This window comes from Equus quagga, chromosome 8 (assembly GCF_021613505.1).
Source record: "Equus quagga isolate Etosha38 chromosome 8, UCLA_HA_Equagga_1.0, whole genome shotgun sequence".
Classification (NCBI taxonomy): domain Eukaryota; kingdom Metazoa; phylum Chordata; class Mammalia; order Perissodactyla; family Equidae; genus Equus; species Equus quagga.
Genome location: NC_060274.1, coordinates 63134271 through 63159907, shown reverse-complemented (window position 1 = coordinate 63159907; position 25637 = coordinate 63134271). Strand labels below are relative to the sequence as shown.

Here is a 25637-nt window from a genome sequence, read left to right as displayed (position 1 = left end):
TTCTGTCTGCTTCTTCTCTGTGAGCCCTTTAGAAAAGTTGCCTTTTCTCCCCTGGCATGGAGCATTCCTTAAACTTTTCCCTACCACACTTATGGAATCCTAAAGTTACTTATTCTTTTTGGGGGGCAATTCTCTCTAGGAAAGAAAACTTGAAAATGGCCAAGGAACTCGATGACACCTGTCCTGATGAATCAAGTCCTTCATTTATAAATATGAATACAAAAAAATAAATTACCAGGCAGTTTGAGAAAAACAAACAGCAAGAAAGAGAGGCACAAAAATGAATATAAAAATATGGAGGAAAAAACCCTCTAAAATTTTACAATTCATACTTTCTAATAGATTTGAAAGGTTATTGCATCCAAACAATGAAACTATCAGAATAACAGGATTCTTGGAAATTAAAAGCATGACACTATGATATTTAAAGTACTCAATTGTAGGACTGAAAAGCAATAAAATATCTGTAGAACAATCTAACACCTGGAAGATAAAGTAGAAAGGAATTCACTGCTTTAGGCACTAAGCAAAGAGATGAAAAATATGAAAAAAATAGTTAAGAAAAAACATGTAGTAGACATTTGTCATTCTTTTTTAGCTACTCAGCAATTTTGAGCATCCTTCCAATATTTGAGGAATTTCCCACCTTATGAGCATCACCAAGGTGAAAGTCAGACATTTGCTTTCCCAGCTTCCCTTGTTATTTGAAGGTAAATTTTGATGAGTTAAAAATAAATATTGCAAACTTCAGTGCAAACCCTACTAAACTATTTTTTAAAAATAAATATAATTAACATGCTAAAAGATGAGATAAGTGAAATCCCAAAATGCTCAATTGCACCACGGAAAACAGAAGAGGGGGAGAAAGGAACAAAAAAACAAGTACAATGAATAGAAAACAGTTACAAACAAGGAGATATTAATAAAATTGTATCAATAATCACTATAAATGTGAATAGTCTAAATACTCTAGAGATTGTCAGAGTGGATGAAAAAATCAAACCCAACTATATGTTGTTTACAAAAAAACCACTTTAAATATAAAGACACACATAGATTAAAAGTAAAGGGATGGAGAAAGATCTACTATAATAACATTAATGAAAAGAAAGCTACAGTAGTTATACTAATTTCAGAAAGAAGCAGACTTCAGAAAAGAAAATTATTAGATATAAAGACATGCATTACATAATAGTAAAGGTGTCAATTCTCCAAGAAGATCTAATAATCAATGTATGTGTACCTGACAACAGACCCTTAAAATACATGAGGCAAAAACTGATAGCACAGATAAAAGAAATAGGTAAATCGCAATTATATGTGGAGACTTAATACCCCTCTGTAGGTAATGCATAGATCAAGCAAAATGGAAAATCAATAAGAATATAATTAACTGGAATAGCACTCTCAATCAACTTGATCTAATTGACATTTATAGAATATTCTAATGCAATAACAGCTGAATACACATTCTTCTCAAGCCCACATGGAACATTCTTGAAGGTAGACTACAATCTGGGACATAAAAAACACTTAAAAATTTTATTTTTTTGGTGAGGAAGATTGGCCCTGAGCTAACATCTGTTCCCAATCTTCCTCTTTTTTTTTTTGCTTAAGGAAGATCGTCTCTATGATAACATCTGCTGCAGTCTTCCTCTATTTTGTATGTGGGATGCCACCAAAGCATGGCATCCCATGCACAGGTCCATGCCTGGGATCCAAACTTGCAAACCCTGGGCCACTGAAGCAGAGCATGTGAACTTAACCGCTACACCACCAGGCCAGTCCCTAAAAATTTAAAAGAATAGAAATCATAGAAAGTATGTTCTAAGAGCACAATGGAATTAAATTAGATCAATAAAATTCTAGATCTGGAAAATTCCCAAATATTTAGAAATTAAACAACATACATCCAAATAACACATGGGTCAACAAAGAAGCCTCAAAAAAATTATGAAAATTTTGAACTAAATGAAGATGAAAATACAACATCAAAATTTGTGGAATGCAGGAAAAACAGTGATTAGAGGGAAATTTATAGCATTAAATGTTTATATTAGAAAAGAAGAAAATCTAAAATCAACAAACTAGTTTAGGAAACTCGAGAAGGAAGATCAATTTATACCTAAAGCAAGGATAAGAAAAGAAATAAAAATTAATGCAGAAATTAATGATGTTGAACAGAGGAAAATAGTTGGAAAATTAGCAAGCCCAAAAGCTGGCTTTTTAAAATAAAAAGATCAGTAACATTGTTAAACCTGTGGCCAGGCTGATTGAGAGAAAAGAGAGAAGACAAAAATTATCAACATCAGAAATAAAAGAGAGGTCATCACTACAGATCCTATGGACATTAAAAAGATAATAAAGGAATATGAGAACAACTCTATGCCCACAAATTTGATAATCTAGATGAAGTGAACCAATTCTCTGAAAGACACAATTTGCCAAAACTCAAACAAGAAGAAACAATCTTTACATTTATTTATTTATTTATTTATTTGAGGAAGATTAGCCCTGAGGTAACTGCTGCCAAACCTCCCTTTTTTTCTGAGGAAGACTGGCCCTGACCTAACATCTGCACCCATCCTCCTCCACTTTATATGGGGGATGCCTACCACAGCATGGCATGCCAAGCGGTGCCATGTCTGCACCCAGGATCTGAACTGGTGAACCCCGGGCCACGGAATCAGAACATGAGAACTTAACTGCTGTGCCACTGGGCCGGCCCCTACAGTTATTAAAAAAATTAAATCAATAATGAGTAAACTTTCCAACAGAAAGCACCAGGCCCAGATGGGTTCACTGGCGAATTCTACCAAATATTTAAGGAAGAAATTACACCAATTCTCTACAATCTCTTTCACAGGATAGAAGCAGAGAGAATAATTCCTAATTCATTTTATGAGACCAGCATTACCCTAATAGTGAAACCAGACAAAGACATTATAAGAAAAGAAAACTACAGGTGAATCTTTCTCATGAACATAGATGCAGAAAGTCTCAACAAAGTATATAAAGAATTAGACACCATGATCAAGTGAGATTTACCCCAGGTATGCAAGGCTGGCTCAACATTCAAAAATCAATTAATGTAATCCATCACATCAACAGGCTAAAAAAAGAAAAATCACATGATCATATCAATAGACATAGGAAAAGCATTTGATACAATCCAACATGCACTCATGACAAAAAGTTTCAGCAAACTAGGATTAGAGGGGAACTTCTTCAACTTGATAAAGAATATCTTATCAAGATATTTACAGATATCTTGATATCCATCAAAAACCCTGCAGTTAACGTCATACTTAATGGTAAGAAACTTGAAGTTTTCCCACTAAGATCAGGAATAAGACAAGGATGTTCCCTCTCAACACTCCTTTTCAACATTGTACTGGAAATCCTAGCTAATGCAATAAGATAAGAAAAGAAAAGAAAATATATACAGATTTGGAAGGAAGAAATAAAACTGTCTTTGTTCACAGATGACATGATTATCTACGTAGAAAATTAGAAAGAATCAACAAAAAGACTCCTGGCACTAATAAGCAATTATAGCAAGGTTCTAAGATACAAGGTTAATGTACAAAAGGTAATAGCATTCCTATATATCAGCAATGAATGAATGGAATTCTACTATTCATATTTTGAAAACTGGACCAATTATATCAAGTGAGTGTATAAGATTTCAACCTACTTGGGACAAGACCAAGCATAAAAATATAAAAGTGTCTAAGTTAACATTATGTGAGTTTTAAGGTGACCAATTATTGTAGGTGCAAGGCATGTATGACATGTAATAGAGTGAGGACTCTTAAGAGAGAACACAGGGAAGATAACGAACATTATAAGCAAGCTGAGGCAACATTATATGTTGAGCTTAGTCCTGGGTTATATGTTAGACTGGTGGGAAGATATTTCCTTTGGGAAATTCTTCAACTGGAGTTGATGAGGGCAGACAAAATCTGTTTCAGCAAGAGATGCTTTTGGAAGACTCAGAATCTTTGACCTCATATCTCTCATTATGAGCACCCCGCCAAGAAAAATCTAGATGAATACGTTAGAAAAGAAATGTCAAGCTCCTTCCATCAGTGCTAGCCCTCCTCTTGATAGAAAAGAAAAGAGACCAACCTTAGAAGGAGGTAAAAAAAAAAGTAAAAACTCAAGTGGGACAGCTAGAAAAGAATGAGTAAACATCAGGGCAAAAAAAAAAAAAGGGGGGGCCACTAAAGGTATCTCCTACCTGCTGCTTCAAAGGAATGTTAAAACAGAGTATCTCTGATACCAACAGTGACTCTAGGCCTGGAAAGGCAAGGGTTAGGAAAGTGCACAGCAGAAGACAGACTGACCCTTCTTGGGCCCCTGAGCATAGCCTTTGGAGGTGTCAACAGCAGCTGCAGTTCAGAACTCTGCTGAGTCTGATTCCCCATTTGACTGTATGTGAAACAAGGAAGAAATTGCCTCAGAAGGCCAGATTCAGGCCTAAGAACTTCCAGGGCAATGGGAAAAAAAACAAAAATGCCTTGGGAACTTTGCAGGAAATGAAGAAATACAGACAGACAGTAGGAGATTTGGAGAGTGGGCAAAGCAATGAAAGGAACTTTACTTAAATAACTCCTTGATACAGATGTGGGGGAATATGCCCAAAAGAGGGAACGGAGCATTGTCATGATTTAATGCCTATCCTCAGTTCAGTCTTGCGTGCCAGCAAGAGAAGGTACAAAAGAGAAAAAAATCAAGTATTTTAAATACGCGTGATGCACCATATGAAGAGAACACATTGCAAATTTTAAAATTTTTCAAACACAAGAATGTGTCAAATGAAATTTCTGAGAAATAAAACCATGTGCATACTTGGATATTATCCCCAAGATATGGTGAAAACATGGCAGCAGAATTAATTTCTTAATGGAAGACAACTTACAACTGAGGTGAGTTCGCTAGGTTTGGGACAGAAGAGCTGGCTCTGAGCGAACTACTGCCATACAGGCAACATCCAAACCAAACGCTTTCTCTCTTTGCTCGTGATTCTCTTCATTCTCCTTCCTTCCCACAGCATGAGTAGGTCAGAATCACTGTGGATCTGGATTGTACTGTGTGTCAGAAACTGAGTCGTCTATTCTAACTTAAACTGCTATGTCCTTTCTCCTCAGGAGCAGATCTCAGAGTTTTAGCTGGGAACAGAGACATCTTAAATGAAATATTACTTTTCCACCTTCCCGCACCCCCACCCCAACTTGTAACTGAGTTCTGACTAACGAAATATTAGTAAAAATGTGTGGGATTTTCGGTTAAAGGAAGCTGACTCAGTGGAGAGAGATCCCTTTGCTTTTCTGCCTTTCTTCCTTCTTCTGGCCAGCAACTGAGACTGGAAGATGGTGGACCAGAAAGATGGGAGTCTAGATTTCTATTGCTACTAAAGAGCCACCCCACCAACCCTGGATTATTTCTTTTTGGTCTTCTTTTGTTTGACAGAGAAATGACTTCTATCTTGCTTTGTTACTGTTACTTTGGAGTTTTCGTTAACATGCAGCTAAAGCTAATACTAACTGATGCATACCACACACAAAGGCTTAGGAGCGTCATTTTGCTTGGTTAAAATCTTTAAGGGGTGCAGGGGATAGTGGGTGTGTGTAGCTGTAACATTCTTATGTGTTCTATTGACTCTGGTTTTTTAAAAGAAGTGGGACACACGAGAGACTGCGGTTAGTTCAATTACATTTTGGAGATGCTGAAGAAAGTACCATCATCCCGTCAGGGCCAGACAGCCCAAGCTTAAGGGAACCTTACTCCACCCAGATGGCAGTGACACCCTGCTGAGCTAGACTTAATGGAATAAGAAACTAGAGAGGATAAAATTTTAAACTTTGACCTAATTCAAAAATGCGTTTCTTTTACCTTTAATTTCTCCTACAGAATTTAATAATATAGGGTGCTCATACATTCTAACGTGGCTTCCATATCATATGGATTTCTAAATTTGTCTATGCAACCTCATGTGTCCCTTGTTGGGCATAATTTGAGATTGAAATAGTAAATGGGATAAAATTTTGGCCCAGACTATGGAGTATTTTGGGAATTAATTAACATCCTAATATGACCCAGTTTGGAGGTTTCTGAAGATAAAAGCTAAACTGCCCATCCATAAATAGTCCATAAAATAGACAAAAGAGCAGTGCATGTTGTTGGGGAGATGCCTCACAAGGAGATGTTCAGACCTGCCTCACCAAGATATAGGTGGCCCCCTCTCCAAGTGTGCCAGCCACCCCACTGGACCCCACAGGTTTGGTTGTTAAATGCAACTGGTTAATAGAATGAGAAGCTGGGGAGTGCAGAGGGAAACCATTCTCCAGCTTACGCCACTTTCATACCGTGGCCCATCTAACAAGGGCTTGTCCTCTCAGGGGAACTCCGGTGAGGAAACTCTCCCCTTCTCTCCCCTGTAGCATTAGGGAGATGGAAGTGAAGGCCACTGCTCTTTCACTGCCCAGCACATTGCCTTGTACTTTCTTACTGAGACCTGCTGGCAACAGAATGCCATCCATGCCTTCACTCTAGCTCTTGAATTCCAGAAGTCCATCTGCATCAGGGTCAAGAGCAAGTCTGTAAATCTATGGGGAATTCCATGGCCCACAGTGAACTGACTACAGACACTCCACTGGTTTGATATAAAAATACAAACATGGGGGCTGGCCCCGTGGCTGAGTGGTTAAGTTCGCGCGCTCCGCTGCAGGCGGCCCAGTGTTTCGTTGGTTCGAGTCCTGGGCGCGGACATGGCACTGCTCATCAGACCACGCTGAGGCAGCGTCCCACATGCCATAGCTAGAGGGACCCACAGCGAAGAATATACAACTATGTACCGGGGGGCTTTGGGGAGAAAAAGGAAAAAATAAAATCTAAAAAAAAAAAAAAATACAAACATTAACTAGAGAGAACTTGTTCATATTACTTATATTTATTTTACTATAATACTACCCAAAGTAATCTACAGATTCAATGCAATCCCTACTAAAATTCCAATGTCATTTTTCGCAGAAATAGAACAAACAATCCTAAAATTTGTATGGAACCACAAAAGACCCTGAGTAGCCAAAGTAATCTTGAGAAAGAACAAAAAAGCTGGAGGCATCATGCTTCCTGATTTCAAACTGATTACAAAGCTATAGTAATCAAAGCAGTATGGTATTGGCATAAAAACAGACACATAGATCAATGAAATGGAATAGAGAGGCCAGAAATAAATCCATGCCTAGATGGTTAATTAATTTATGACAGAGAAGCTAAGAACATACAATGGGGGAAGGACAGTCCCTTCAATAAATGGTGCTGGGAAATCTGGTCAGTCACGTACAAAAAAATGAAACTGGGCCCTATTTTACACCACACACAAAAATCAACTCAAAATGGATTGAAGACTTCAAGTAAGACTTTAAACCATAAAACTCCTAGAGGAAAACAGGTGGTAAGCTCCTTGACCTTGGTCGTGGCGATGACTTTTTGGATTTGATACCAAAATCAAAAGCAACAAAGGCAAAAACAAAGAGGTGGGACAACATCAAACTCAAAAGCTTCTGCACGGCAAAGGAAATAATCAACAAAATGAAAAGGCAACCGACTGAGTGGGAGAAAATATTTGCGAATCATATATCTGGTAAGAGGTTAATATCCAAAATATATAAAAAATTCATACAACTCAACATCAAAAAAACAATCTGATTTTAAAAAAGGGCAGAGGATCTAAACAGACATTTTTCCATAGAAGACATACAAGTACTTGAAAAGATGCTCAACATCACTAATCATCAAGGAAATGCAAATCAAAACCATGAGATATCACCTCACACCTGTTAGAATGGCTGTCATCAAAAAGACAAGAGAGAAATGTTGGCAAGGATGCAGAGAAGAGAACCGTTGTGCACTGTTGGTGGGAATGTAAACTGATGCAGCCACTATGGAAAACAGTACAGAGGTTCTTCAAGAAATTAAAAATAGAACTACCATATGATTCAGCAATTCCACTTCTGGGTATTTATCCAAAGGAAACAAAAACACTAACTCACAAATATATCTGCATCCTCATGTTCATTGCAGCATTATTCACAATAGCCAACATATGGAAACAACCTAGGTGTCCATCAATGGTTGAACCGAAAAAGAAAATGTAGCCCGTATATACAATGGAATATTATTCAGCCATCAAAAGAATATTATTCTACCATTTGCGACAACATGGAGGTATCTTGAGGTCATTGTGCTAAGTGAAAAAAGTCAGAAAAGACAAATACATATGATATCACTGATACGTGGAATCTAAAAACAAAACAAAAAACCAGAACTCACAGATACAGAGAATAGATTGACGGTTACTTGAGGTGGGGGTGGAGGAGGCTGGGTGAAATGGGTGAAGGTGGTCAAAAGATACAAACTTCCAGTAATAAAATAAGTTCTGGGGGTGTAATGTACCGCATGGTGTCTATAGTTAATAATTCTCTGTATTGTATATTTGAAAGTTGCTAAGAGAGTAAAACAAAAGTTCTCATCACAAGAAAAAAACGTTGTAACTATATATGGTGATGGATGTTAAGTAGACTTATTGTGGTGATCATTTCACAATATATACATTCAGTAGTCCCCCTTATCTACAGGGGATACATTCCAAGACCCCCAGTAGACGCCTGAAACTGCATATAGTACTGAACCCTATGTATACTATGTTTTTCCTATACCTGCATATCTGTGATAGAGTTTATTTTATAAATTAGGCACAGTAAGAGATTAACAATAATAACTAATAATAAAATAGAACAATTATAGCAATATACTGTAATAAAAGTTACTGTAGATATTAGCAACTTCAGCATACAATTATTTTTTCCTTATTAAGAACTTTCACCTTTTCACTTAAAGGAAGCTTTTCACTTCATGGCTTCTCTTTTGCATGATTGAATTGCCAGCATCACTGCGCTTGTACTTTGGGGCCATTATTAAGTAAAATAAGGGTTACTTGAACACAAGCACCATGATACCTCCACAACAGTCGATTTGATAACCAAGGGGGCTACTAAGTGACTAACCAGAGGGAGCGTATATAGGGTGGATAGGTTGGATAAAGCAAGGATTCACATCCTGGGTGGGATGGAGCAGGATGGTGTGAGATTTCACCATGCTACTCAGAATGGTGGGCAACTTAAAACTTATGAATTGTTTATTTCCATTTAGTATTTTTGGACTGCAACTGATGGCAGGTAACTGAAACCATGCAAAGTGAAACCTGAATAAGAGGGGACTCCTGTATATCAGATCATTATGTCGTGTACCTGACACTAATATGTTACATGTCAATTATGTCTCAATAAAAAAATAACAATAAGAGACAAACAGATGCATTTTAATCCACATCTAACTTTCTGTGTTCATTCTCAAGTAGGTTCAAAAGGGAGAGGTGATTAGAGAACACTCTCTCAACCCCAATGTTGGATTTGGGTGAGGTTTAGCACCCACTGACAAGGTTTAAACCTAGTTCTCAGAAAGGGGCATGACTTCAGGGTTGCACTGACAGGGTAACTTGATGTGTCAGTTTCATGGTCCTAAAGCTAGTAAAATGCCATCACTCTACTGTAATTAAGCTTTAACCTTAGGCAGTGATGAAACGTGCCGTGGTACTCAGGTGACTCAAAGTGATAGAAAAGAGCAATACACAGTCTTGAAATCAACTTAGGCCTAGAAGGTAGGATGTTGTGCTGTTTTATTAGACTTATTCTAACATCAGGTTAATGTAAATGAGATTGAATAATGTTGAAACCTCTTAGAATAGAAAAAATGTTTTTATTATTTTTTAGGAGAATTTTATCGATAAAAATTTTCATGAGGGGCTGTCTCTGAGTATAATGTCCATCTACTTCTTTCATGGTTTATGACATAGACTGCTTGAGAAGAGCTAGCCAATGATATAAAGTTATGTAAGTGATAAATTTAATTTAGCAATTTTCTTACATGAGGACAATAAAGCTAGACATAAAACAGTTATTAACGATCTTCCAGGGCTTCACTTGCATATCTTGGGTCAAAATGTTATTCTGTAAATTATCCCTAGTTACCAGGAAGCAGGAATCTAGGTGTACATGTGTCAAATGTCTGTAGGGATTATCTGGGAATAGAATTAGGGAGCTTTATTGTGTGCCAAAAGGGTTTCTTGGGAGGTTAATTTGGGAGGAAAGAGCATCTAGCCTCCTTTTCTCTTATTGATTTTAACTCCCAATTAAACACATTAAAATAAACATTTAAGAATTTTAGTGAATTTTAGGAAAAAACAAATGCCAAAAATTAAGAAACATCCTTTGTCTTCACTAAATGATGATTAAATAGTGCCTGCTCACAAATGACTTGGGCAACTATGGTGCCTAAGAGCAGCTGGGGTACCCTGGCCAGAGAATCTTTGGGTGCTCATCCGTCAGCTGCATTCGTGCAAGGTCTGTGTCCCCCAAAACCTAGCCCAGTGTTTGGCACATCGAAAGAAGTCAATAAATACAGACACACACACACACACTTACTTATAGCCATCCAGATTTTTCTCTACATATATTCAAAGAAACTGGAAAAGGAGTTATGGGTGAGGGTTGGGTATTTACTTAGTTTCTCTAGGATAATAGTAGGTGCTTAGGTTATAAATTAGTGGTATTTTATAGGTATGTATCAAATACTTTCTCATTCTGTTGTGCATATTACTTATGAATTCAGAAATATTCACCTTAGTTTCCATTATTATTCCAAGAATAATTTTGTTTACCCTCCCACACCATTAAGCCCCTACTAGTTCTTAATTTATCTGGCATTCACTACTATATTTTTTTTCTGCTTTTTTCTCCCCAAATCCCCCCAGCATACAGTTGTGTATTTTTAGTTGTGGGTCCTTCTAGTTGTGACACATGAGACACTGCCTCAACGTGGCCTGATGAGCAGTGCCATGTCTACTCCCAGGATCCAACCCAGCGAGACCCCGGGCGAGGACGCAGAGCACGCCAACCTAACTACTCAGCCTTGGGTCAGCCCCCATTACTATATTTTTTGAAGCATGGATCAAAAGTGATTCTTCTCCACACTCATATTTAATTACTTTTATATGTTTTTAAAAGTTGTGTATTTTCCCATTGTTGTTATTTATTTTGTATCACTGTATAATTCATTCAAAAAAGGTAACGGAGCACCAATCAGGGAAACACAGGTCTTTATCAAGATTGGCCAATGAGCATATATTTATGCATTTTAAGTAAAAATAGCGTGATCTTCACTTTAAACAATTGTTTTAATTACTGGCCTCAACCACACTGGATAAGAGAGATTCCTTATATAATTGCCACAGCTATGTAATAGACTGTTGATATCTCTGTGGGAAGCCACCTCTTTCATAAAATTGGTATGGGTTTCAACAAATATTGCCATTGCTGTATAAAATAGGTTTAGTGTTCTGGACTAGCCTTGTGACGCAGTTACATAAACTAATTTAATGCAATCTTGAGGTTCATTCCTTTGTATCCCTGAAGTTTTGTTTAATCATGTGGTTTATGGAGAGAGGTGGGGGTCAGGATGGGGAGGAGTCTCGGTGTAACAAAACAGAGATGAATAGGATAGTTCAATTTCCTTTCAAAGTGATTTGGTTAATAGCTTTTACACCATATTGTTTAAATCACAAGTAAGTCTCCTAGCAGACATTTCATTGTGCCCCCCTCTCAATTTCCCCAATTCCATCCACCACCCCGCACACCATGGAAGTCTGTGGACTCTGGGCTGGATGGAGAACCATTCAGGGTAGCCTGCTTCTAAAGAGAGACACTTCTTAGCTGTGTTTTCATCATTAGCGCCAGACCTTTCCTCTAGACACCATCTTCCATGCATCCTTCCCAATAAACCATTGTGTTTATGTGACCACCAGGTCAGATGCACCCACGAACCCTTTGAAACTAGCACATTAAGAGTCCCTTTTTCAGTTTTTCTATATGTAACCTTTTATTCTACAACTCTAATGTCATTGTGCTTTAAAATCTGATAGGATGAGTGCCTCATGAACCTCATTTGTCACTATAGGTGACTTTCATGATCACTCTGATTTTTAGTGTTAATTGGCATTTTTAAAACCTGTATGTTAATTTCCCACACTTCTCTACCCTGCTTCATTTAGTATATCTTTCTTTTGTTCCTCATTATTGTTTTTCTAATTTTCTACTAATAAATCTCAAGTATTCCAAGCAAAATTGATATTAAAAGTTTTTATCATGTCATTTTTATGACATATGTCAATGGAGCGATTGTGTGGCTTTATTTTATATATTAAAATTTTGCATCTTAAAAAAGTTTTTAGTATTACATCAATAGAGCACTAATTGTGTGACTTTATTTTATATGTTGAAGTTTTGCAGCTGGAATAATATAGTTGATTTCCTGGAGCATTCTGGGTAAATAATTGATACTGGGTTGCTTGATTGACGTGTTCTTTATACCACCCCCGCCACTTCCAAACTTACTCCCACCCTCCCACCCCTATCCTCTCAACTCCTCCACTGCCCCACTGCCCCATTCTCCCCCTTCCTCCACATTCTTTCCCCCTCCTCCACTTTCCTTTCCACCCTCTGCCTCCCCCCCGCCACCCTTGGGCCTTCCTTTCCCCTCCTCTACTACCCCACCCTCTTCACTCCTCCATCTTCCAACCTTCCTTCCCTCTCCACCCCCCAACGTTCTCCACTGCCCCACCATGTTCCCTTGATGCCAGTGGACGCTGAAATGATCAGGACACAGTTTTCACTTAACCACTAAATCTTTATTAATTGAATTTTTATTATAACATCAATACAATATTAGTAAATAGAAATATAAAGAGAATACAGCAATAAAGTGGGGAAGGGTAGGTAGGAGGTGCAGGGGTAGTGAGAAGAGGCAGGGTAAGGAGGAGGGCTACTGAAGGGGGTATGAGCAAGGGCTCTTACTCATCATTTTCCTACAACTTCCATGAATATTTACCATCCATCATCATCACTTTAATGCCAGCAACAATTTCTCAAAGGGTATCTATCCATCCTGTAACTCCCTAAAGGCTTTGCTCAGAATCTCCATCCCTGGAGTTAATACCCAGGGCAAAGAGCCTCCACTAAATTATGTATCCAATCACCTTTGAACTTTCTCCCACTAGGTTTTATTCATGTCCAATTCGCCCTAAATAGGTTGATCCCCCTGCAGTTCCCTCCAAGTTTATTTGAAGTCAGTACAGGTAGCAATCACAGGGGAAAGGATCACAAGTAAGTACACATGTCCACTTATAGAGATATCTAATACATAATATCACGCTAACTTTTAAACTAATCCCACCCGCTTAAGATTACTTAATAGTCCCTCCCACCCTAAAATACTTATGATTATATATCCCCTATTACTTAAACTGATTACACAACGAAATAAAACAATGCAAATTTCCACAGACCAATTTGATAGCATTCTACAATCTGAAACAACAAAGAACTTCCAGTCCCACCAGATGTGCATTCTTTCTTTAAATGAAAATGTAGTGTGGTTCCCATCTGGCTCTTCACCTCTACAGGCTGCTTTCATTTCTACCCAGGTCTTTCCAGTAGAGTGTTCTCTGTCGCAATCTTCGAATTCTATCTGATGTTAGATGTCTGCGGCGGATGACAACTGGATCAATTCAGGAGTCCAAGAGGTACCTGCAAACTTAAAGAGAAATCCAGACTGCACTCTCTAGAGGCGCCCCTCTTGTTTTGTGCACCTGCAAGTTAACTGTGCTAGCTCACATGATGTAATCAAACTAATTCTCCACTTGCCAATATCTCATACAAATACCTCATTGCTCAAACTAAACTGACCCTTCAGAAATGTATGTAAACTTCCTCCCTTTCATATCCTAGCATGATGACCTTAGCTAGTTCTAAGTTTCCCTAACAATGGGAGCTCATATCTTCCTTGATTTTTTAATTAACACTGCAAATTTGGGCCAAAAGTCAATTTTACCAATTTGTTTCAAAGGCTTGACTATCGGCTTTGCTTAATAATTCTGTTTTTTATTTATACCCTTTATTTTGCTCCCTTTCTAACTTCTTCAGATACAAATTTAATTCCTTTGCTTTTCTCTTTCTTACGAATAAAGGCATTTTTGTTGGAAAATGCAAAAAACAATTTAAAGTATTCAATTAACATAAGTTTGATCAACAGCAACAAAATAAGTCAGATGAATGAAAGGAAACTTAATAAAATTCTGATACTAGAGAATAAATTTCAGATTACTTATCCTTAACACCTACATTTATAGACAGTATATATAGCAAGAGAGCATAGTACACACTGCCAACAAGTTGTTCACAAGCTTTACTAAACAGCCAAACGAGCGTCAGGGACTTCATCCACAAATTGTTAACCCACACCGCTGTGCTCTCCATGAGCGCTGTTGTCGTTGGCCAACATCTCCAGCCTTCTGCTTGCAGTGATGGCAAACGTCGGTGTGCACATGCTGGGGCTGCAGACAATGGCCCATTCTAAGCCCTCTGCAGCTTGAAGATCAATTGACAACTATAAATTTGACACAAAACAACTTGAATTCAAATGTATGGAGGATGGATTGTTATGAGGTAAACTGAAGTGATGCTTCAAAATAGTCCAGAAGCACAAATGCACCATTTCAAAAGCAATTACTCTAAAACACGAGTGACTGACAAGCTTTCTGATTCCACCAAAAAAAAAAAAAATGGAAAACTTGTTTTGTATTAAATAGCCAATTACGTATCTTCTTTGAATTTGTATATCTTTTTGTGTGATTGTTAAAGGCCAATCAATAAATTGAAATTATATATGACATTAAAATAGAAGATTGAAGATGAACAGGATGAACTATGATACAAATACTCCAGTTCTGAGGAGCCTCTCGTTCACAGTGTTGTAAGGGAAGTTCACAGTCAAGAAATATTTTACACTACGTTACTTCACAATTAGTTTAACACTAACAGTAAGAATTGGATAGTACTTTGTAATTCAATGGAAATAATTTCTGAAAGCAGTCACCACTTTAAAACACTGTTAAAGGACACTACTAACCTACGGCTAAAACTTTTAAGTATTTAAACATGCAAGAAAAAGGGTGGGTGATAATGAATATGTGAAAGGTAATGATGAAAAATAAAACTTCACCGTTAGGCTTCTCTTCACGATAGGCAATCTCAAATATACACCATGATGTTTTCTACTGCTCAGACTGTATTCTGGCGATCGGAGGCTGTGTCGAAACACATTCTCCATGAAGCCTGCCTTTCTTCTCCGTGCGTGGCAGCAAAATGGAGTCTCAGCAACCAGGCAGGAAGGATGACAAATCCTGCAGCAGGATTAATGGCAGTAGTAAAGAATCAAACAGAAAGAGAGAGGTTAGACAAACAGTTCAAGGTAGTAGCAAGGGACCAGGCTAAAGGAAGTCAGGCAGTCCCAGGTTAGCACAAAGCATCCAGGAGACACCGGATGATGTCACTGGATCGAAGACAACTCTTGTGTTGTCTGTTGCTTTGAGTCACTTTCTGAGGCCCTTCAGTCATTGTCAGCTCATTATCAGCTCCATCCCCTAGAGGGGACCAGTCTCCATTTTGTGAACTCCAATCTTTTTAAAGTAGGTTACCCCTCAGGTAACACTCCTGGATCTGAAGTTCACTAAAGAAGTCCATATCCTCAAGACAGTGTCCAGTGCCCCAATTCCTCTTCTTCAAAGACATCCCTCCCAGGCATAGGAGTGTGAGTCTGGGTGCTAAAATCATTTCCCCTCTCTAAGCATCCTAATGCTATAGTCCAGTGAGGGGACTGATGATGAAATGCCCTGATGCATATGGAGGCAGAGACATGGATAGATGCTCCCAAGACTTCAGGCGATGCTCTTTCAGCAAAGTAACAATGCTCGTGAAAATTCTTTCTGAAGAACCAGGACGAGTTGGTAACACTAACTCAGAGCCTCTTTTTCTAAGAGTTGGGTACAGGACTTAGGAGTCATTTTGATTTATGATTGAGAGGTGATCATATTTCACAAACATCTAAACACACCTGGAGCTACCAATAGTCTCTGGTTACCAGGTTTAAAGTTCTGTGGAAGCCATTGCTGGCATGGTGATGGCAAGGTGTTGTGACAAAGCCAGAGTCCTTGGGTACATGTGATTTGCACCAGGATATGAAGGCACACTCTTAACATGCAAGAGTCCATCTGAGAGGGCACTTCCTTCTCAGGCCTGAGGTGTTTCTGGGGCAGGGGTTTTGCTCCTGGGAGAACTGGTCGAGTTGCTGCTCCTTGAGAATTAACAGAACCATGAAAGTGGAGTTTGAAGATGGTGAAGTTTCTAAGGGTGCAGCAAAAAGATCACGGAAGCCGTTTCACACTGCACCACTGATTTTGGCTTCCTTGAAAAGGTGTCAGTCCTCTTCCAAGCGTGGACAGAGTACTGAAACTGCAAGAAAAGTCATCTCCTCCTCCTGCTCTCCCCCTCCATAAAGAAAACAGCATTTCCTGTTTGCATCAGCTTCTCTGTAAATGTTAAACGAGGAATTTGGCAGCCTATAATTTAGATGGTGAGAGGTTTCAGTAGGTAAAACCCAGCCTTCCAGAATTCTCTGGGAAGTAAACTTTTTACGAATTTCAGTTAGATTGGCAGTCAAAGTGGAAAACTGAGGGATAATTTGTTGGTCAATATTATGTCTCCCAGAAGATAGTGGAGGTGTTTTGGTGTTTTAAGACATGTGCCAGTCGAGGGTGGCCCTGATCTTCCATAGCCGTTTCAGCGAAGGTTGGCCTGAAGATGCAGTATCCCAATTTAGCACATAGTCACTGATTGAGAAGCTGAACAGGAATACATTTTGAGGGCAGAGATCCTGCAGGACAGGAGAAGAATTCAGATTGCGCTGTAGGATGGTGGCGGAGGCGGCGGCGGCGGCGGAGGCGGCGGCTGCGGCGGCGGATACTGGGGCACCGGCGGCTGGCGGTACCAATGAGGATTCCAGGTGATCATCACAGGAACATACAGCGACCGCCCCTGGCCGTCCCGTCCCACTGGGTACCAGGCGAATCCTACTGGGTAGGTCGGGTACGTGCCGTAGGTGGGATACGTTTGGTATCCAGGGATCTGTGGAACGTACTCAGTGTACGTTGCCAGGTGAGCCTGGTCTTCCAAATTTGGAATAGACAGGCGGGGATACTGATTCTGGATAGTGAAACTGTTGGGAGCTCTGCAGTCGTAAGAAACTTGCAGCTTCCACCCCCTTTTCACCTGAAGAACCTGGGCTCCATTAGGTGCGACTGTTGGAGTAATCAGGCCATCTTTCACATTTCTGGCCACAAAATCTCGCAGAGCTGCCATTTCAGGTTCGGACAGTGAGTACACATGTCCGCTGGGAATACTGTGTGCTCCAGGAATCATTTCTATGGTAGGATCTACCAGGCGGTGGTCTGGGTAGACGTTTTCATCCACTGGAGTGTACACATTCTGTACATAGTAATACCTCACGGGTGGGTAAACTCTGCATCCGTCTACTGGGTAATAAAATGACGGTTGTGCTGGTGGTGGGAGGGATGGTGGTATTGGAGAGTACATCCGGCAGTGGAACCTGCAGTATTCAGAATCAAAGACGATAGATCGGGTGCTCCATGTGATGTTGGGATCGTGTATGCTCAGCCAGCGCACCCCTAGGACGACGGGGAAGAACGGAGACTGAGTCACATCAAATGACAGCACCTCACGGTGATCTCCCAAGTCGACTATCAGGTCGTGCGTTTCGTGGACAACTGGGCCCGATGCTATGGGACGTCCATCAATTGCTTCTACAAGTATCGGCCAGTCTTTGATTCTTAGAGGAATTCCATTTTGGGCAACGTATTCGTGATCAATGAAGTTGCCAGAGGCACCAGAATCAATCATGGCTCGGACGAACAGGGTGTGTCTGCCCGGAAGATGAATCTGGAGCATCACTTGCAAGTGTGGAGATGAAGCATCATCTTGTGGGGACCTTATTATTTCCGGCCCGGTCGCTGAAGGTCCCTCTACAGCGGGGCCGGGGAGTTTCCCGCCGGCGAAGCCTTTGCGGCCTTGGCAGGACAGTTGTCGGCGTAGTGACCTCCATTTCCACAGTAGAGGCAGAGGTTCAGCTTTCGGCGTCTTTCTTTTTCTTCCTGGGTCAGGCGCATGCGGGCCCCGCCCACCGGCTCGGTTGGATCTACCTGGTGGTGGTGTGTGATGTGCGACAACACCAGCGCCCGCGGCGGGGAGCGTGGCTTGCGAGCGGCGGCTGCCCGGGCCAGCCTTCTCTCGATGTGGATGCACTGGCCGATCAGGGCGGACAGCGACTTGGCAACTTCGAGGCGGGAGAGCTCTGCCTGAATGTGGTCGCTGAGGCCCTCGTGGTATTGGTCAATCAGCGCGGGCTCATTCCAATCCAGGTCCTGGGCAATCATCTGGAAAGCGTTGGAATAGTCGATCACTGACCCCATGCCTTGGCGCAGACGTCTGATCTTGCGCTTGGCAGCCTCTCGCCGCTGAGGGTCTTCAAAGACGTGCTTCATTTCGGTCATGAAGGCTGGGTAGTTGTGCATCAGGTAGTGGGATCGCTCCAGCTTTGCGGAGGCCCAGCGGGCAGCACGGCCGGTCATCATGCTTGTCACGAAGCAGACGCGGACACGATCAACTGAGAAATCTCTGGTGCTCTTTTCCATGAAGAGCTGGCACTGGGCCATGAAAGGAACCAGCGCGTCTGGGTTGCCGTCAAATTTCTCGGGAAGGTCATCTGGGCACTCTTCCTCTATGGGAGTGGGTGGGGCAGCAGCCGCTGCGGCACCACGGAGCTCGATGTCATCTTCCTCATCCTGAGGGGCAGGCTCCACTTGCTCACGAAGGGAGGTGTTCTCCTCTGTGAGCTTCTGCACCTGGTTGTGCAGGTTGTTGTTCTCCTCGGACTGCTTCATAACCTTCTCTCTGAGGGAGTTGATCTCTTCAGAGAGATCGTCGCGCCTGCGATCTGCCAGGTTGGGGATGTACTGGCCCCTTTGGCCACTGCGTGAGGAGGAGGAGGAGGCGGAGGAGGGGGCGTTGGGGGGAGGAGGAGGAGGAGGAGGTGGGCAGTCGGGCCCCAGGGTGAGAGTTGGGGTGGGAGGAGACCTCCCAGGTGTGGCTTCACTCCCGTGGGGATGGAGACCTGAGTCCTGGCCTCCTCTTCCACTCTTTCTTCTTTTTATTTTCAAAAGCTTTTTGTTTCTGTAAATGAGGATAAAAGCATAAATTCAACATACACAATCAAAGCACCATAATACAAAGAAGATTTTAGCATTTAAAGCATCTACCAAAGTACTTTAAATACATGAGTATTTAAAGTATCCCTTTGCTCTCCCTGCTTACATTAATATGTAAACAACAAACAAAAACCTTGCAAAGAAATAGATAACAAAAAGCACCCTACTTTTTGATGTCCAAATGACCTTTTCCTCCTCAAAAGTCACCTGTTCATTATGATTCAACAATTCAGAACTGTAGCAACAGCCCGCTTACCTTTCTGATTATAAAAGAACTACTGAGACGCCCTAAACAAGTAGTTTTATATCAAGAGAGCAAACCAAGAAACTTTCAAAGCAAAGATGGATACCAAATAAATTACACGAAATAGAGCCAAAATCATAACTGTTAACAGAGAAGTTACCTGAAGAATAGCTAATATTCTAGCCAATAGGGAACCAAAAAAAAGTAGGGGGGAATTAAAATCACAATGCCTGTATTCATCAGCCCTGGGGGGAGGTGGGGTGTGCTGGCAACTCTCACCACCCTAGTCCACCTCTACAGAGAAGGTACCTGGTTATCAAAACAAACAACTGCCCCAAAACCCACCCGATTGTCTAAATTACTTTTCTGATCATAATATGATTTCCCAAAGAGAATTTTCTATGGGACAGAAATGGCACTGAGCTGCAACGTGTGTATATCAGTCTCCCTCCTCATTATGCAGTCAATCAACAAACATTAATTGATGCCTCTGAGGAGAAGCAGGGCTATAAAATGGGACATTCAAAGAAGTCCAATAATAGTACATCTCAAACTTATAATAAGGACGTAATTAAATAATGCAGGTAAAACACATAGTGAGTGTTCAATACCTGTTAGCTGATATTAATAAAGTTATTAATAAGAAAACAGCAAAGCAACTGTCTGTGTAAAGAGGCTGGGATTAAAACAGGGAGGGGCTGTTACTATGGCAATCTGGGCATGCATTTCCCATCTACAGAGATATATATATTAATACTGTGTTGGTCAAACAAATCCAGGGCCTCATTTGACTTTCAGATCACCAGTATGCAATCCCTGGTTTTTGAACAAGATTTGTCAGCACAGCCCAACCCGAAAGTTTGTAATTTAGGACGGGATAGGGCTATACTCCTAAGGGGTAGGTAAGTGGCACTGTGTGTGCGTGTCTGTGTATGTGTGTCTCTGTGTGTGTGACGGGGGAGGGGGTGGCGCACTGGCTGGGTGGGTGGGGAGATGAAAGATCCTAATTATGGGCAAGGTGACAATAAATCCCACATACAATAAACCATTACACAGTGTCTGCCTGTGTACTTCCTGAAAACAGGGTTAAACGCATCCAGAGTAATTTAATTATTTTAACCTCAATGATTTTTTAATGAGCAAATTCTCATATTTGGAAAACTTTAGGAAAGTGCTCAAAAGTTTAAAAACGTGATATGCAGACTGCCTGTTCACTAACTTTTATCTTGGAAGTCCCAGCCACCTGTTTCTGACTCATCAAGGCAAAAATGGATGCCAAATTAATTACATAAAACTTTTTATTACATAAAAAGGTAAACGTGTTATTTAGCAAAGTTAGGTGAAAAAAAGCTAATATTTCAACCAACACGGTTCAAGAGAAAAAAAAAAAAGGTGTTGAGAATCAAACCTGATGCCTGTAATCTTCAGTCCTGTCCCTGGCTGTGGAGAAATACCCCTTCCTCCTTCTTCCTAAGACCCCTCCCAGTCCTTTCGGCCCCTCCCCTGCCCCAACCCCACCACCCACAGCCACTTTCCCTATGGGCTGTGCTGTTGGGATGGCCTCCACAAAGAGTCCTTAAGGGACAGAATTACTGTACCATTTTAATAGTTTTAACCTGCTACTTAATTACTTTAATAACTTAGGCTATAAAAACAATGAATAATTGACATTCAAGATAAAAAGTTTAGGAAAAATTAGAAGATGCAATTAACACATAGCCTGTGACATTCAGTTTCCATTTCTAACTCCTTAAAGACAATTATATTGGTAACACTCAGAATATAAGGTTACAAAATAATGCAATTATTATTCATTAAATTAATGTCCCATTAAAAATAACTAATAAGCACAGGTCAGGTGACTCAGGTGCCCCTTCTGTCACCCAGACATTAATACTTTCAAAACTTAGAAACGAGATTTCTGAAAAGGCATTTACAGCATGGCCTGGTGCAGCGGGACCCAGGTCAGGAAGGTTAACAACCTACATGTCAATCACAGTCACTGAGGTGGGCTTTACTGAGACCCAGGTCTGATGGTTTTAACATCTGCAAAACACAAGGATGCAACAGAAACAACAATACATCAGGAAATCAGCCAACAATTACCGTATTGTTTAGGGGAAAAAGGAGATCAATAGGGGTTTAAAACTCAAAAGCTTTTGGTAGACAGGAAGGTAATACAGCAGTGAGAAGAGAGTGGTGAAGATAACAGGAGGGGCCGCAACTATGTAACTTGGGGATGCATCACTCCTCCCCAAAGACCTTCAATTTTTTTGAGTTTTAATCCAATGCTGGTCAAACAAATTCAGGGCCTTATTTGGCCTGCAAGGTCACCAGTTTAAGACCCCTGACCTTTACCAATATCAGGCCTCCGCCCCTGGAGTGGGACTCTAAGTCCTAAAAGAGAGAATTACAGAGTAGTTTAACCATGAAAAGTGTTAGGATAGTGGACAGGCAGGTTAACAGTTAGTGTAAGTAAAGTTTAAAAATGTTGAAACAGCAACAGGAGCACTGTGACTTAATTTGAATTACAGAACTAGGGCTCCTTAAACGCCCTCTGAGGAGGGGCTGGGCTGGGGAGGTAGAGTCAAGAGGTCTGTTCCTAAAACCTGAAAGGACACACAACATAAAGCCAAGCCACTTGGGACAGATGCCATATTTACATATAAAAAAAGAGTTCAGTGTTAGTCTATTTAGTAATTAAATACATTTGATTAATTTTTAACTCTTCACGATGACTTCTGAAAATTTCTATTCCCCCAAACACATCAAAAAGTAATAATGGCAGCCAAAAACTGCCGCACATTAAACATGCATTAGGAGATGACACTTCATTAAACTCTTAATTGTTTTACAGTTTCAAATGTTGTCCAAGTTTCTTTTTGAGTACTATTTGTGAAATGCAAATTCTATTAGTATGCATGTTTTTACCCTTGTTTTGAACCTCTTTCAAAGGTAGATAGAGAATTTCCAAAGAGGGAGGCGCCACAAGGTGGCAAGTGGGTAAAAGGACAATGGGGACTTACTGAAAGCTGTAATTACGATAAGTACATGTTATCCATAGATTGTATACTTGTTGGGGGGTGTGGGGTTGTGTCTGACAACCCCCCCAGCCTCCCCCCCCAAAGTCCTGGCTCACGGTTTACAATATATAGAACCAGGTTTTCAAATTTCTTCATTTAGTTAGAAACATAAACATGGTACACCTGACGGGCAGGAAGATATAAATTTGTTTTATGTAGATGTTTAATAATGCCAGCTAAAATCCTCAATCTTGTAATATAAACACTTTGTTACATTACACAAATTTTATATGACAATTATAGACTATTAAATAATCCACTTGTCCCAAATTTAAATAATTAGCTTTTGCTTTTTATTTTTAAAAAACTATTTGTAATACTTTAAATTAATTTAGTTGTTTTGTATTATAATTACAGCTTACATTATTGGCGTTTAAAAATGCATATATATATATATTTTTAATAAGACAAGCAATCCCTTGGACAACTCAGGACAGTAAAGCACCATAGGAAAGATCCAGGAGCAAAAACCAGAAAACACCTGCGACACCAAGGGAGACAGCGAATAAATCAATTTATTCTGGACATTTAACACATATTTGATGAATGTCCACCATGTGCCAGGCACAACTAATAAATATGTAGGCAGGCTGGCCAGGGCTAATCTCCTAGAGCTGGAAGAAAAAAATCCAGCTTCACAGGCATGCAGATAAACGCCTCTTCCTCACTCAGAGGCCAAGCCAGCAACACCAATAAACCACTTCAAACTCCTCTATGAAACACAGTTCAGGCTGTTCCTTATTTGCATCCATCAAGGCATCCGATTCCAGTACGTCCCACCACAAAGGTCCACTAGTGTCTTAAAAAAATCCTTAAATGTGAAAGTATTTACAACAGTCTATTTTTGATTTGTAGTAAAAACATTTAGCTCGACTGCCCTTAGAGGCGCCAGCCACGTCAGCTTAGGAGCACCCTTCATAACCCACTATAAGGGGTTTAAATTGTGGGATTATGTTATCTAACATATGCAAAGTGCTTATAAAAAGCACTTATAAATGACAGGGAAATTTACTATTGTTGTTAATTATTCTTATTATTGTTAAATTTATTAGACACTAGTGGATAAAAAGCAAAACCGGCGCAGCAGGGAAACCGCAGGAGGGTGGGGCTGTGCAGCCAGGCTCAGGGAGTGAAGGCACGCAGGCGCAAAGGAGGTGGGCCTGAGGGAGGGGCTGGGGCCTCACACTGCGCAGGCGCACGTGGCTCTGGGGGAGGCGGGGCCGTAGGCCAGCTCTGTAGAGGCGGGCTCAGGGAGGGGCCAAGCTTTGGAGAGGCGGGGTCTGACCAAGTCACCTCAGAGGAGGTGTGGTCTTGGGGGGGGGCCCCTCAGAGGGGATGGGGTGTGGGTGGGCCACCTCCGAGGAGGCGGACTCAGGGGAAAGTGGGATCTGGGGGGGGCCATCTCACGGGAGGCAGGCTCAGAGAGGCGTGGTCTGGGGAAGCAAGGTCTGGAAGGCGCGCGCTGGGAAGGCGCGCTGCAGAGGAGGAGGCGCGCTCTGAGGAGGCGCTGGGAGGCGCTAAGCAAGCTCTGAGCACATACTGCAGAGAAGGCGCGCTAGAATGGGCGGGGCATGTCTGAGAGTGGCTGCCTGCCTCTCCCAGGATCCCCCCTCCCAAAATCCCTCCCACCAGGCTCCAACAGCCAGATTCATTTCATGCAACAAGAGCCATCACCTCCAGATCCAATCCCCCTCAATACTAAGCAAACCAACAGTTTCCACAAACTGTTGCTGGACGCCAATTCGCGCCACCACTACAACTACACCGCCACTTCAATCAAGCGCAACTAGGCAAGGCAGCCAGCTCTGCCACCACCAAAAGATTCCCTTTTACACTCAAATCAGCGCTCCTTCATTCGACTGCTATAGCAGGAATGGTGTGGACAGAATGTTAAACACTAATTTTTGCCCATGGCTCCATTTTGTCTAACAACACCATCATGCAGCGAACCATCCTGCAGAAAAAAACAGTGGGAACCATTCCAAAAGGTGTGTTAGAGACAAAGGGTGGGGTCCCCCTCTAAGAAGACAGAGTAATCTTACTCCGCAGCTCATGTCCCTCTACAGCTGGTTTTTTTGTAGTGGAAAACAGTGCAGCGTGTGTACCTCCGCAGCCGTTATTACTTTGTAGCGCATTTTAGGTGTAAATTATTCTGCAGCTCATGTACCTCTGCAGTTCCTGTGCAATAAAGCACTGTTGTGGTTCTAATTGTATCATTTTCGTAGCGCTAATTGTCTGCAGCCAAGATTTTGTGCATTTAAGGCGCAAATCAGTCCGCAGCTGGTATATGGCTGCAGTTCATACTGGTTTGTAGTACAATTGAAGCGCCCATCAGTTTGTAGCGCAATTGAGGCGCCCATCAGTCTGTAGCGCATCTGAAGCATCAGTTGTAGCGCATTGAAGCGCCCATCAGTCTGTAGCGCATTTGAAGCGCTTATCAATTCGTAGCGCATTGAAGCGCCAATTAGTTTTAGCGCCTATCACTTTCTAGTGCATTTGAAGAGCAAATTGGTCTGTAGCTCATGTGTGTCTGCAGCTCATGTCTGTCCGCAGCTCATGTCTGTCTACAGCCTGTATCTGGACTTGGGTGCTGGAAATCAAAGCCGTGAAGGCTTGGCTTCTCCACTCTGTTTTGGGGTACAGCCAGTAAAGGCATGACAAGGTTTGCGTGGAGACATTCAGGGGAACTACTCCATCTCCCGCAGCTCCCGCTAAGAACGCGGAATGAATGTGATCTTAAAAAAAAAAACATCCTCACCGCATACTCACCACGCGAGGACTCCTCTGCGAAGACACGAAGGACGGGGTCCCACACCTGTGCCAGGCGTGGGCTCCGCTGGGTGCTCCGCAGCCCGGAGTGGCTCCGGACGCGAGCCCGCTCAGCGGACCTTTCGCGAGGCTCAGTGGACCCTCTTCGCCGTTCTCCCCAGGTCGCCGTCAGGTTTCTTCGACACACACCAACCGAAGTTGAAGCGCGTGTACCCGGAGCGCCGACTGGGAGCCTTATATA

At 41.4% G+C, this 25637-nt stretch overlaps 1 protein-coding gene across 1 annotated transcript; it reads right to left on the bottom strand.

Annotated features, from left to right (window-relative positions):
- Positions 1-12796: 12796 nt before the first annotated feature.
- On the bottom strand, positions 12797-25588 carry PEG10 (paternally expressed 10). Its single transcript, XM_046668810.1, is given in 3 exon segments — positions 12797-18085; positions 18088-19265; positions 25386-25588. Coding segments are annotated over 3 exon segments (2355 nt in total). The 5' UTR covers positions 25391-25588; the 3' UTR covers positions 12797-16913.
- Between the last annotated feature and the right edge of the window lie 49 nt (positions 25589-25637).